General features: G+C 49.2%; 1 protein-coding gene across 8 annotated transcripts in view; it reads right to left on the reverse strand.

Annotated features, from left to right (window-relative positions):
* ANK1 (ankyrin 1) overlaps positions 1 to 14676 on the reverse strand; it is a 252608-nt gene that overhangs the window by 71338 nt on the left and 166594 nt on the right. For all 8 annotated transcript variants that reach the window (XM_017885323.1, XM_017885322.1, XM_017885320.1 and 5 more), the window contains exons 3-9: positions 11612 to 11710; positions 5932 to 6030; positions 5279 to 5377; positions 3753 to 3938; positions 2497 to 2595; positions 1903 to 2001; positions 1493 to 1591 (exon numbers count right to left, since the gene is read on the reverse strand). In XM_017885323.1, coding sequence (XP_017740812.1) covers positions 1493 to 1591; positions 1903 to 2001; positions 2497 to 2595; positions 3753 to 3938; positions 5279 to 5377; positions 5932 to 6030; positions 11612 to 11710 — 780 coding nt within the window. The remainder of the gene's footprint in view (positions 1 to 1492; positions 1592 to 1902; positions 2002 to 2496; positions 2596 to 3752; positions 3939 to 5278; positions 5378 to 5931; positions 6031 to 11611; positions 11711 to 14676) is intronic.

The raw sequence follows: 14676 nt of genomic DNA on the forward strand, positions 1-14676 counted from the left end.
TCTCTTTCCAAAAAAAAAAAAAAACAAAAACAAAACGAACCAATCCTGCTGACACCTTGATCTTGACCCTCCAGCCTCCAGCCTCTGGAAGTGTGAAACAGTAAGTTTCTGTTGTTTAAGCTACTCAACGTGTGGTTCTTTGTTAGGGTGGACTGAGCTAACTCAGTTAGTTACACTTGCATTTCAGAAAGGTTGTACCATAGTTCCCAATTGAAAAGTCACATATTCTCATATTCTCAGAAAATACTTATCATAAGCATTCCTTTCAGCCCCATTCTAATGATCTGGATAATAAAACAAAATATCTTAACTTCTGGTCATGTATTATGTTTAAATACAGCACTCCTGGAAAAATGTTGGGAATTTCCTGACCTAATAATCTAACTGATAGTAGCAATTCTACTTTCATTTAGCTGAGGAGTTTTACTGTTAGATATACTTTTGAAGACATTATCTCACATGGTCGTCCCAACAATCCTAGGAGAGAGGGCGGGGGCTCTCCAGATGAGGAAACTGAAACACAGAGAGGGCAAGACACATGTTCAGAGTCACACAGCAAATCAGCCAAGGATGGAGGATTAAATGAGAAACTGCTTTAGTAGAGGACACCCTCATGCAACAGCACACACAGACACAAACAAGAGCCAGTGTGGGGACTATGAATCATGACCCAAATTAACGACAGCTCTACAGAACAGAACATGATAATGTGTCGGGAATAAATCAGCTCTCACTGTATGGACTAAGCCATCATTTCATGACAGAACTGCTTGTGGGAAACCTCCTGGGTAGCCATGAGTGGGCCTGGCTTCTGCCTTGCTCTGCACTGACACAGCTCAATTCACGGGGCAGAGGGCCTGGAGCAGGCTCAGGCAGCTCTGTGTAGCTGACAGCTTTCTTCCCTGGAAGACTTAAGTCCTTATGTTAGAACCATGTAACAAGCCTTTTCTCTGGCCTGTAATGGAGCCTGAGAAGAACTGTGTTCTTTTCTTTTTAACTTCGCTCCAGTCTGACCCAGGCTCTGAAGACTTCTCAGAGTACTTAGTGCCTGTCTTTTCTGGAGCTAGGAAGAGAGACATGGAGATTGATCTAGAGCAGTAGTAGGCAAACTATACAATCTGTGGGTCAAATCTGCCCCGCCACCAGTGTTGGTCAATAACGTTTTATTAGAACACAGGCCGTAGTTTGCATATTGCCTATGGCTGCTTTTCTGCTACGTTGGCAGTGTTGAATCACTGCAACAGGGACCATGGCCTGCAAAGCCTAAAACTGTCTAATACCTGGTCCTTTAGATAAAAAGTTTGCCGACCCTGATCTAGTATGAATTAGAGCTACACTGAGGGCCTCCTATGTGACAGGCCTTGTAATAAATGTCAAAGGTACTATTCATTTAGTAGTATTAGCATTTCTGTTTTACAGAAACAGGATTTGATGCCAGGTCTGTTGGACCTGGAGCCCTTAAAAATGCTCCTCACAGGAAGGAAGCACACACCTTGGTTTTGGCTTGGATGGGTGCCCCGTGGTCCAGCAGGATCTCTGAGATTCGCACGTGCCCATTTCGAGCTGCACAGTGGAGAGGTGTCAATTCGTCCTTTAAAAGACAGAGTCAAAAACAGAAAGCCCAAAAGGCAGCTATCAGAGGTCATTTGGAGAGAAGACCGCCTATGGCACCATCCCAGCCCACGCAAGTGCTGACGTTTCCTCAAGCACCAGCTCGACCTCAGCACAGTTTTACTACTGCCTCCCGCTGCACGCAGCACTGCCCAGAACACTGCTGCAGGCGGCTCCAGGAGGCTGCTGGTGCATCCCTAACTAGGTCACCAAGGGCCCGCTGCTCTGGGTGAGGTTCGTGAGGGGGAAACTCCCTCCCCCTGCCTGGCTGCGGAGCCTGCTGGCACCCACCTTGGTCTTGGTTTCTATCTGGGCTCCCCGATCCAGCAGCAGCCGCACCATGATCACGTTGCCCCTGCGGGAGGCGATGTGCAGGGGCGTGATGCCGTTCTGAAGGGAGGAAGCAGGACAGTCAGGGCATGTCATCCTTCCCTGGAACGCAGCTGCTGTGCACCCGCTCCCCATGTCCCCAACCCCCAGCCCCCAGTCCTGCAATGGTGCTGTCAGGGCATTTCTAGCCTAAGACATTTTAAAACCTGTAAGGACCTGCCAACAGGATGGGTCATCCCACCACACCAGCCAAGCCCACGCCTCCCAGAGTCAACATAACAGACTGCAGGAAGGTCAGTTATTTGGAAATCACTCTCTGCCCTCCAGATTTCCCACTTCTAGGATGGGCAAATGGACTTTAGGGTTTTCTCAAGCAAAGCAGGTAGAAACTGGGGGGTGGATGGTCAGAAACCTGCCAGCAAGGAGGTCGAACAGACAGCAGGGCTGTTTGACCCACAGGCACTTCTGCCACTGGGATGAAATCCATGGTGCCAAGGCAGGAGCACCTGCTAGCCCCAAACCCCAGACAGTGAGGGCGCACCTGCCCCAGGTTACCTGTGGCGTGAAATTGACGCTGGCTCCCCTGTTGAGGAGTAACTGGGCCACGTTGAGGTTCTCGTAGTGGGCCGCAATGTGCAGGGGCGTGAATCCCGTCTAGGGCACAACAGAGGGGGAGAAACTGGTCATATGTGATTTACTTCTATCTCAGAATCAGCCCTGGGATGCCCGAAACTCAGGTGGGGTGACAGGACTTTACAGACAAAGGAGATTTTGATGGGTGGGAACATTTGGTGAGGGGGTCAAGAGAGGCTCTGTGGCACAGTGTATTCAAAAGCTGGGTATCCACCCTGAGCAAACCGACTTATATGCTAACATCAGACTCTGTGGGCCCGTTCGTCAGAGTGATCACCGACAAAGAGATTTTCATTCATGAATGAAAGTGTGATGGTGCCATGGTCTTTTTTTTTTTTTTTTCTTTTTTTCCCCCTCCATTTAGACAGGGTCTCACTGTGTCACCCAGGCTGGAGTGCAGTATGATGTGATCACAGCTCACTTCAGCCTCGACCTCCTGGGCTCAAGCAATCTTCCCACCTAAGCCTCCCCAGTTGCTGGGACTACAGGCGAACACCATCATGCCCAGCTAATTAAAAAAAAAATGTTAAGAGGTGGGGTCCCACTATGTTGTCCAGGCTGGTCTCCAACTCCTGGGCTCAAACCATCCTCCTGCCTCAGCCTCTGTCCATTGTCATCATTCTCTTCCAGAGCCTCAAGCCAGGCCTAACCCCACCCAGGTGTTTTCCAGACAAAACCCGGTGGATCTGGGGCCGGTGGAAGAGGGGAGGTGCGGGGTGCAGGAGGGGACTGTGAATAACTCCAGCAAATCCATTTCCACTAAAAGAGAACCAGCAGCCTCACCCTACAGACAGCAGATCAGCAGTGCCTCCGAACACCGGAGAGCATGCCCAGGTGGCCCGACTCCTGCACGCCTCCTCCCTCCACTACCGGGCAGCCGGGGAGGAGAGATGAAGGAACATCAGGAAGGCCGCCTCCTGGTGTTCCAGGGTAACTCGCCCTGCCCGCCTGGACGCAGAGCACAACATCTGTTGCTCCAGATGACCTGGAGCAACAGGAACCACCCCTGCTGCCAGGGATTTAGAACAGGGCTATCCAGGGGCCTCTCTGCGTCCTGGGATGGGGACGCTCCGTGAGCACGCTGGGGCTCCTGTTTGGGAAGTCGCAGGGCGTACTCGGTGCGCCCTGAGCCCGTGGGCATCCGCGGCCCAGGGCTCCTCCCTCCCCCTCGCCCTCACCTTGGAAAGCACGTCCGGGTTGGGGTCATTCTGCAGCAGCACCGCAGCAGTGCGCGTGTCGTCGTTGCGGGCCGCGATGTGCAGGGCCGGGAGGCGCACCTTCCCCTTGGTGCCGTAATTGATGAGGTGCGCGACGACATTTTCGTGGCCCTGCTGCAGGGCCACCGCCAGAGGCGTGAACCCGTCCTGGCCAGAGGAGGAAAACGCTTTGCTCTGACTGGTCTGAACCTAGCTGCCCTTCACACAGGACACACCCTTGCCCCTCGGGCTCATGCTCCCAGCGGCGCCAGCCTGAGGGACCTCCCTCCACCAAAGCCCTCTTCATCCACCAAGTTCAGCCTAAATACCACCTCCTCCCTGAAGCCCTTCCTGCTTCCACTTCCTTTCTCTGCAATCTCACAGAACCTGCCAAATTTTTCCGTAGCATTCCTTTAGTTTTCCTTTATAATTTGCTTCCAGTTTGATTTGTTTTAAGAAACTTTTGACTGCTCGGATTCTTTGCCTGCTCCCCTTCTCACCCCATCTGCTGGTGCCAGGATAGTGCCTTGACAAAGCAGAACATTATTAACACTGACCAAAGGCCAGAGTCCACACCAGGCCCTGATAATTCAATTGTGAGCCACTACTACTACTACTACTACTACTACTACTACTACTACTACTATTATTATTATTATTTTATTTTTGAGACAGGGTCTCGCTCTGTCACTCAGGCTGGAGTGCGGTGGTGCAATCATGGCTCACTGCAGCCTTGACCTCTTGGGCTCAAGTGATCCTCCCACTTCGGCCTCCCAAGTAGCTAGGAATCAGGCACACACCACCACACCCAGCTAATTTTCTTTTTCTGTAGAGACGGGGTCTTGCTGTGTTGCCCAGGCTGGTCTTGAATTCCTGGCCTCAAGTGATCCTTCCACCTCAGTCTCCCAAAGCAGTGGCATTACAGGCATGAGCCACGGTGTTTGGCCATGAGCTACTATTACTAATTCCCTCAGTTGTGGACATACTAAGGGGCGCAGGACCCCAGGAACTGATGAAACGGAATGACAACAAAGTCATGTCATTGAGCCATCCAAAGTTAAGAGTCAAGAGACTCTGGCTCTATCTAGTCCAATTTCATTATTTCGCCAATGACAAGACTCAGGACCACAGCAAACGAGAATTGTCCAAGGGTGCATGGTGGTTTTGTGGCAAAAGCCTTTCTCATTAAGGCCCAGTGCAAACTTGCCAACCATACACACGCATGCTTTGCCTGCCCCTCCAGTCACAAGTATTGGCCATAGCGGGAATGACGCCCTCAAGTGTGACGTCGTTTCTTTGGTACGTGTCTGGACCTTCTTCAAGACCCACAACTTTGTCATTATTCCCTTGCAGAACTCGACAGTGCTCAGGATTAGTGCAGCAACCTGAAGGTCATCTATCACTACATGGATGCACCCCAGGCCACACACCCAGGAAGGTGTCACTTGAAGCAAGGTTGTACACCTGGGAGACTTCCGGTGGTGACGACATTTTTCCAAGCTACTTACTTCCGTGGCTACGTTCTGGTTAGCTCCATTTTCCAGTAAAAACTTAACCACTTCCAAGTGGTTCTCTTGTGCTGCCATGTACAGGGGTGTAAAACCTTTCTGTAAACCAAGAGAGGACATCATTAGCATCCACCCGCAATGTAAGAAAGGCCGACACCAGCACAAAGTCCTCTCACCTGGAGGACAGCACTCTCTTTATTCCATTTCCTCCCACCTGACCCCTCCTAAGGAAACTCATCGTCACGGTGACTGGCATCCTGGGATTATTACAAAAGGCCACAAGAGGCTGTGCCTCCCCTCGCCACCGTAGGTCAATCTCTTCAGCTCACACACTCATTGATTTCATCAATGCTGCACCCCGTGCCTCATTCCTCCAGTCCTCCATTTCTCTCTCCACCTGGGCCATAACTGGACATATTATTTGGCTTAGGTCCACAACAGTTCAACCCCGTCATGCTTAGGATGTGCGCTCTATGCATGAGAAATAATAAAGGATGTCTTCACCACTGCTTGGAGACACGCTCCCGGGAAATCTAGGCCCTGCCCCACAGTGTGTCTGTTAACACAGCTGCCAGTGGATCCACGAGGGAGCAGGAAAGAGGAACCACGTGTGGAAAGGCAATACCCTCTGGTACAGACCAGAGAGCCATTACCTGCGACTGGGCATTGACGTTGGCGCCATAGTTGACAAGCTCCCGGACCACCTCGTCCTGCCCGGCCAGGGCAGCGATGTGCAGGGCCGTGTTCCCCTTCTGAAATACACAGGGGAAGGGAACAGAGGCTGTTTCCCACTGGGCCTGCTACGGGACCAGCAAAGGTCTGTGGACAGGTGCTGCTTGAAGGACCCGGGGGCTTTCTCCATGGCCAAAAGGGGTAGAAAGGACACACGTGTGTGCTTCACCCCTCGCACATCCTGAAATCACACTGAAAGTACAGGGAGGAAAATCCTGCCTGTTGTCTATGAAAAACAATGCTGCAAGAGCCATAAAAAAGAAGGAAATCAGGTCTTCTGCAGCAACTCTGATGGAGCTGGAGGCCAGTATCTTACATGAAGCAACTCAGAAACAGAAAGTCAAATACTGCATGTTCTCACTCGTAAGTATGAGCTACATAATGTGCACACGTGGACATACAGAGGGTGGAGAGACACTGAAGACTCGGGGGGTGGGAGGTGGGGGCGATGAGAAATTATCCTTTGGGTGCGATGCCCACTATTTGGGTGATGGCCACACTAACAGCCCAGGCTTCACCTCTACACAATGTATCCATGGAACAAAGCTGCATTCGTACCCCCTCAATCTATAAAAAGAAAAACAGTTAAAAAGAAGACCACCAACATTGGCTGGTGTGATTGGAGTGGCGCAGGAAGGGTACAGATGACACTGAGAGGTGTGGTTGAAGGAGTCTGCAGCCATGTCAAAAGAACTCCTTTATTGTTGTTATTATTATTATGTATCCATAATAATTAAAAATTTAAAAATGTTTATAAAAGAAAAATAATACTGAAAGAAAAAAAGAGCCCCTGCCAACACACACAACTTCTGAACACCTAATCTGCTGTGTGGGTGTGGTGTCCTGTCCCCAGCAGACGGCACGTCAGTGCCCCTCAGGACACACACTGGAAGGCTTGTCAGCGAGCTGACCCTCCGTGGACCTGCAGCTCCGCTCAGCCTGCAACCCTGCAAGGCAACAAGCCCTCTGAGAGGCCTGGGAGCACTGGGAAAGGAGGCCAGCGGGTCCCTCAGGCCCACACTTTTGACACCGTCCCAGGGATACCCACAGACCACAAGCTGCAGTGGAGGGCACAAAGAGATGGTAGGCAGGAGAGTGAGGAAAGTATTGGACAGTAAAGGAAAGGGTAAGATCAACTCTATTATGTATGTAGGGAAGAGAAGAAAAATCAGAAAATAAATGGGGGTTAATAAATGGAATACAATCTGACCAAGAAAAATATAAAGAATATGCGACATACTAGTAGGCAAAATGTAACGAGTAAGGGTTCACCAAATCGGAGAGGAGGAAAAAACTGGAGAGAATAAACACTGGAGGAAAACAAGGCATGTAACTGTTTTAAACTTCGTGAAAGATGAGAACCAACAGCAGAGACTGAGAAATAAGGAAGTTTCTGAGAAAGTACGTTGTTTTGTTTTTAGAATTGGAGCTCTCACTCTAACACCCAGGCTGGACCGCAGTGGCACCATCATAGCTCACTGCAGCCTCCAACTCCTGGGCTCAAGCGATCCTCCCACCTCAGCCTCCTGCGTAGGTGGGACTAAGGTGTGTGCCACTGTGCCCAGCTAATTTTTAAAATTTTTGCAGAGACGGGCTCTCACTTTGTTGTCCAGGCTAGTCTCCCGTTTCAGCCTCTCAGAGCTCTGGGATTACAGGCATGGGCCTGAGAACATGAGTTTAATGTTCTCAGGTTTTCTTGTCTGGATTCTTCTTGGATATTTAACAACAACTCACAGACAGGACCAGCAGCCTCCATCTGTTGCCGGGATACCCACAGCCTTCCAGCCAGGCTCCTGCCAGCCCCCGGGGGTCCTGGACCAGAATGTCAGCACTGCCTCTGGGGGTGGACTCCCCTGGGTGCCCTGCACCTGCGCCCCATTCAGGGAGTTCGGGGCGGGGTGGGCAGGCTCCACTCCATGCTTCCGTCAAATAGGGCGAATGCAGAAAATGCATCCATGGTCGGACCCATCTGTCCCTGCACTACTTAAGGAGCAGAGATCTCAAACAACCTCGTTTTAGAGTTTAGACAGTATGTAGTTCTTTTTACTAAACTACATAATCGTTAACTAATCCATTCCAAGAAACTTAAGAACTGACAGGCAGGGACTTCGGACTCTGACCTTGCCCGGTGGCACCTGTCACCTGGAGGAAAAGCTTCCTCACTGAGATGGAAGGGAGCAGCCCGGGGCCCAGCCGTGTGGCCCACCAGCAGCTGCTGACCCAGCTTTCCTCGGTCAGGGAGGCAGGCCCATGAGGCCGCCCTGGGGGCTGGGAAGCAGCCCAGGTCTATTTCTTGTACTCTGCCTGGTAATTCAAGCATAAAGCCTGGGACTGGGTACAGCAGCTCACATTCGTAATCCTGGCGCTTTGGGAGACCAAGGCAGGAGGATTGCTTGAGTCCAGGAGTTCAAGACCAGCCTGGGAAACAGTGAGACCCAGTCTCTCTGTCTTTAAAAAAAAAAAGGCATAAAATCGGTTTTTTGTTTTGTTTTAAAAGGCAGGCACTTCCCATTTGTTGCCTCCTGAAGTTGTCTTTTTGATTTCTCCTCAAGTTCTATTTGACGAAGAACAAAGTTCTTCCTCAAGTATCCATTGGAGAATAAATGCCAGATATGAAAGTCTGGAAGTTCATTAATACTTTTTCATAGAAGTCCAAAGAGCCTCCATTGAGAGGCTTGGCACCTGCTGTACCAAATGGAGCAGGGCTGCTGGCACCAGAAACTTTTCTAGACACCAGGACACTGAGCTCCAAGTAGCGTCTTCTGGGCTCCCATGGAAAAGAAGGAGGCATCCTGGGTCCTTTCATTCACTGGTCACACGCTTCCTGGGCATAAGCACAGCAGGCCTGGGCCAGCATGGAGGCACAGAGGCCACGGAGACATCAAGAGGCTCACGTCAAATGTTTCTTTCCATCTGACCCTTCCTGCCTGAAGTCCTTACCCCACGAGGAGGGGAAGGCCCCCGTGTTTGGGGGAGCTTATCAGTGATGGAACTCTGGCTATGGATCTTGGTTCAAGCCAGCTGGGCCAAGGGCAGCATAAGTGAGGAATAAGAACACAGGGAAAATTCTGGAAGTGGATCTCCTTTCCCCTATCTATACACACACATTATGAGGCTAAGTCGTGGGAGTCACAGGAAAAGGGATTTGTGAGCCTCTGTTTCCTCTGCCCCTCCCTCAATATGAAAGAACATTGCCTCAAAGGAGCAGGAAAAATCACTTAGCTGTATTTTGCTCCACAAATACCCAATTTCTCTATTTTCAGGGGCTCACAGAGCTCAGAGCAGGGACAATGGTTGCATGGGTGCTGGGTGAATGCAAGCGGAAGGGGGAGAGGGACCCCGAGTGAGACAGCAGGCTTTTCTCCAGTGGAGATGAAAGCTGTCCCCGTTCATTAATAGCTTAGGTGCTGAGCTCCAGTCTTTAAGAGCTGAAGATAGGAGGATGGGGAGAGAATGCATTTGTTTTATGCTTTTAAAATTTCTAAGTATATTTTAGGAATCTAAATTGGTTTTGGCTTTTACTCTTTTCTTTTTTTTTTTTTTCATCTTTCTGCTGCCTGGGAGCCCCATCACCATCCCCAATCTGTTGTGACTCTTCCCCAGCCCACGGTTTCAGTTCCACCTTTTTCCCCTCTCTCTCTCTGGATGGTATTCCAAAGCCACGTTGGCTTAGAAAATTTCTAAAAATAAAAAAGACACACCAAGTGTTCACTTGCAAAATCACAACCTGGGGAGGAGATTCGGAAATAGTCAAAGCACTGAAGCCTCGTGTTTCCGCAGCCCTTGAAGGCACGCCAGGGCAGGCGCCGCTCCGGCACACACGGGGCAGGTCAGATGGCATGCAGCTCACAGCCAGGTACGTGGGAGTGTGCAGAGAAAATAATCTCATCCTTCATCCACACAAGAAGCAGGGTGGGAAAAATTGGAATTTGACATAGAATTTGGGAAAAAAATACCCCATATCCAGTCAGAAAGAGCAACTCAGTTTATTTTACCCAAAAGTGCAACAAGATCTTTTCACATTCAGGAAATGACATGAAAATTACAGAATTTTACCTGAGAGATGATTCTACCTTCATAATATTTTGGTAGCTCACTTCATAACCATAAATTACATCTGTTCTCTACATACTGTTCTTCTACATTCTCTGCTTGAGAGGCAGCAAACTGTTTGCTGCATGGAACTGAAATTGAGGCTGTGTGTGAGAACATGTGTAATAAATACCAAATGGAAAATAAGAGGCTAGCCGGGAAAGAACTCCAGAAGAAAAACATGGGAAAGGAACAGAGGAGGGAGGAGAAGAAAAAACAAGAACTGGGGAGACAATACTTGAGTTAGCAAATGGAGATGATTTTTTGTTTGTTTTATTTTATTTACTTATTTTTGAGAGGGAGTCTGTCTCTGTCACCCAGGCTGGACTGCAATGGCATGATCTCAGCTCACCGCAACCTCCGCCTCCTGGATTCAAGCGATTCTTCTGCCTCAGCCTCCCGAATAGCTGTGATTTCAGGCCTGCGCCACCATGCCTGGCTAATTTTTGTATGTTTAGTAGAGATGGGGTTTCGCCATGTTGGCTGGGCTGGTCTCAAACTCCTGACCTCAAGTGATCCTCCCGCCTCGGCCTCCCAAAGTGTTGGGATTACAGGCATGAGCCACTGTGCCCAGCCTGTTTGGTTTTATTTTTAATTGCTGGCTGCATCCTGTTTGATAAATAAGATGTGTGACAGGTAAAAAATGAAACTTATTTTGCAATCTGTAGATGTATCAATTTCATGACTCTGGGATTTCGGAAGTTGAGTCACTGGTGTTTATAATCTACTGAAATGGAGTGAAATACGTTACTGTGGATGCCTGATGTCGCCCCATGCCAAACGCCTCCTCGTGAAAGAGAATGCTGTTCCAGGTCATTAGCGAGGAGAGGAAATCAGTTTGGGGCTGAACAAGGAAGACTTGCTGGAGAAGGAAAAATGAAAGAGATCTGGATTCTTTTCTACAACCCTCAGCAACAACATGGTCACCAGTATTTATTGATTCCTTACTATAGGAATCAATAATCATTAATAAATCCAGTAATCAATAAATAGATCCAATAAGCAGTAAATACATCCATCCAATAAATACATCCAGGCATTTGATGTATGCCATCTCACTGAATTTTCATACCAACCCTGCAACTAAGCATTATAATCTCCATTTTACAGACAAAGCTGAGGCTTCACAGTGGCCAAGTAACTCGTTCCAGATCACAGAGTGTGAAGTACATCTGCTGGGATTCAACTCCAGGCACCTGACTGGCGCTTCCAGAACCCTTGGACACTGAGTTAGAGTCAAGGACCCTGAGAAAGCATAAAGCAACCAAGAAAGGGCTCTAGTTTTAGATATGTAACCTAGCGATGAGGATAAAGGCCCACTGAATCTTTCTGGAAACGGGGTCTGTTTCAGGCAGCTTCAGGGATTCAGAGAATCAGTAGAAAGTGATTGGAAGGATAAGAGAAATTCAGATGCATGCCTGAGTTCTCTCATGAAGGACTGGTTTCTAAGGAAGGACTCACAAACTTGAATTTTCAATGCAAAGCTCCCCCACTCCCTGTGAGACATACCTTGGTTGTTGTTTCTAGAATGATTTCTTTGTGCAGAAGTTCAACCACCATTTTCACATGGCCTTCCTTAGAGGCCAGATGCAAGCCATTCAACCCATTCTGTAAAGAGCAGAGAGGCAGGAACGGGATGGTTAGTCAAATGGTGCATTCTGTAGGTCCCAGTGGGGGCCCAGGCCCCTTCCCAGCCCTGAGGTGTTCACAGCACTGGAGGGAAGGAGTGGAGGGTGTCTAGGGGTTGAAAAGGGCACAGGGCAGGGCCACTCAGCCTCCCCTTCACACCTCAGGTCACAGCAGAGCAGAGGTGGAAAGGAAGGGCAAGAACTGGCCCACCACTCCCAGATGGGAATTACGCAGGAAGCTCTCACAAGACCCATGGTGACCTTGATATTCAGGTCGAGGCCACGCTTTAGGCAGCCCACTTAATTAAAATGATGTAGCTTCAACCCCTGGTTAATTTTCACAGCAGTGACCAGGAAAAGCAAAGTGGTAACACCAGTGCATCCTAAATGCTTGTAGAAATAGACATATGTTTGGTAAGATGTTAAACTGCGAAGCAAGCTCATATGAGAAATGAATACCACCAACCACCCAGCTGTAAGATTTCCTCAATAGAAAAATCAGTATTAAAATAGCCCCTTTGGCCCAGTACAGTAGCTCATGCCTGTAGCCCCAGCACTTTGGGAGGCTGAAGCAGCCTGGTTGTTTGAGCCCAGGATTTTGAGACCAGCCTGGGCAACATGGTAAAACCCTAGCTCTACAAAAGAAGAAGAAAAAAAAAAAACCCACAGAAGTAGCCAGGTGTGGTGGTGTGTGCCTATAGTCCCAGCTACTCAGCGGGCTGAGGTGGGAGAATCATCTGAGCCCAGGAGTTTGAGGCTACAGTGAGCTGAGATCCTGCTACTGCCCTCCAGCCTGGGTGACAGGGCCAGACCCTGTCTCAAAAATAAAAATAAATATAAAACATAAAATAGCCCCTTTGCCATCCGATAATTTCAAAGGTGACCAAAGAAGGCTGGCTGACAGTTAAGCTTTAGGCAAAGCAAAAACAAACAAACAAACAAACAAACAAAACCATTTTCCCTGCCCAACACTTAGCCCACAAGAGCAGAACCAATTAAAATTTAACCAATTAAAGTTCCAGCTGCATCTGGTGAAGCTGCCACTGTGCTTTATGGAAGGCAGCCAAGCTCAAGTTTTATGTATCACTCTCATGCTTCCTGCTCTTCTGATCCTTGCCCTGAAAGGTCTTGAAACTTTCTGGCAAAAGCTGACATCAAGGAGTGCTACTCGGAGCCACAAATAAGTCTGAAAACATGAAGGAGCAAAATATCAATTCCAACAGATGAGATGATCTTGGCTCCGTATAGAAAATGATTTTAGTCAGTAAGCAAACTCCACCCCCTGCTTTTTTATTTTGTTCCTGTCCTCCTCCTTCCCCACTAGCAATTTTCCCCTCCTCTCCTGCTCCTCCTCCTGGCCTCCCATTTTGATTAATTCTGTTCTATATTGTTCCTTTCCAGGGGAGGCCTCAGAGCCACTACAGGCTCCAGCTCATGAAATAGATCCTAGCCACCTAGACAGAGGGCTTGGTTTCTGCAGGTATGATGTGTGGGGTCCCTGACTCACATGTCCCCAAATATCTCCGCAGTCCCACTCTGCATTCCTCAAATTCCAGCTCTCCCACTGTGTCAGGGCATCATTTTTAAGAGGTTCTTGTTCAAACACAAGTATTCTACATGGGAGTGGGAGTGCATTAGCCCAGTCACAGATTAGGCAAATTGCTTTGCCATAACTAGCAGAGGAAAGTCACCCAAAGTCACGATAGGAGAATGGAAGGGGTCCAATGCTTCTTTTATGTAGGGGCCTTGGACAGAGCAAATATAACAGGTGCCTTGGATGTTAGAGAAATGAGAGGGGGCTGCAAAGGGAACATTAACTACCTCCTATTTAGGTCAGGGCAGCCCTACACTCCCGCCTATCAGCACAGCCAGCCTTGCCAGGGTGTGTGTGTAGGGGAGAGAGGGTGGTTCACCAAATATTTCCTCATGCAAACGCCTGAAAATGACCACTGGCCATTAGATTTCCTCCTCTTGCAGATTTTACACACCATTCACTGAAGGGTCCAAAGCTGTGTGGATTCTTCTCACCCGGTGTGAATGAGTTTATCAGAGAAAGCTAGGTCAGAGCCAGTCTGGGTAATAGAGAGGGAGAAAGTGCTTGAGGGCCAAATGGGAATCCAGGAGAAGGGGAGAGAGCACTGGGCAGGCAGAAACCAGTTCCCCTCCCCTCGATTTGCAAGACAAATTCACTGCAAAGCAATTTGTTGAGTGATCAGTGAGCTAGTAGCCTGGAGTCACTCTTGCTTCTGCCATCTTGCAACTCTTTTCTGGGGTGGGTGGGCAGGAAGGAGTCCCTGCTGCTTCTCAGAGCAGGGTGAGCTTTTTCAGGCAGCACACAGCATTTCTGCAAGCGCTCTTCCAACCCAGCGACAGCCTTATCTAGAAGCTTCCTGGTGCTGACAGCGGATGCCTTGTGATTGCTTGGGAACTGGGGTGGTGTTTGTGGCTGTGGGCGCGGCTGGAGTGACAGTCCGGCAGCTGCCGCAGGCTGCTTACTGCGGGAAGCTGACTCGCAGCGGCAGCCAGCCTTGACTTGGTGCTGACGGCTGAGGTTTTAGTGCTTACTTGGGCAGCACAGTCGCTCTGATGAGCATTTGTGGGTCCTGAATGCATCAAAGCCGCAAAACCAGCAAGCCTGGAAAGAAAATAGCTAATGCTTGCCGCTAATGCTCTGGGACGGCCGGCCCCTGCTCTTTGAGGCCAATGTCAGGATTTCAGTCTGGAGGCATTCTAGATATACTATCTGACCAGAGAATGCAGGACACGAAAGGGATATTAGAGGTCCCTGAACTCCACCCTTTCATCTGCAGCTGAGGAAGTTGAGGCCCAGAGTAGTCAAACGATTGGCAGAGGCCAGGCAGCCTCTACAGGACACACCCACACACAGGACCAACCTGGAATTCCCAGGAAAAAAGAGTTTTGGTTTTTTTCCCCCTAAAAACTACT

The sequence above is a fragment of the Rhinopithecus bieti genome, unplaced genomic scaffold, assembly GCF_001698545.2.
Source record: "Rhinopithecus bieti isolate Rb0 unplaced genomic scaffold, ASM169854v2 scaffold_13689, whole genome shotgun sequence".
Taxonomy (NCBI): Eukaryota; Metazoa; Chordata; class Mammalia; order Primates; family Cercopithecidae; genus Rhinopithecus; species Rhinopithecus bieti.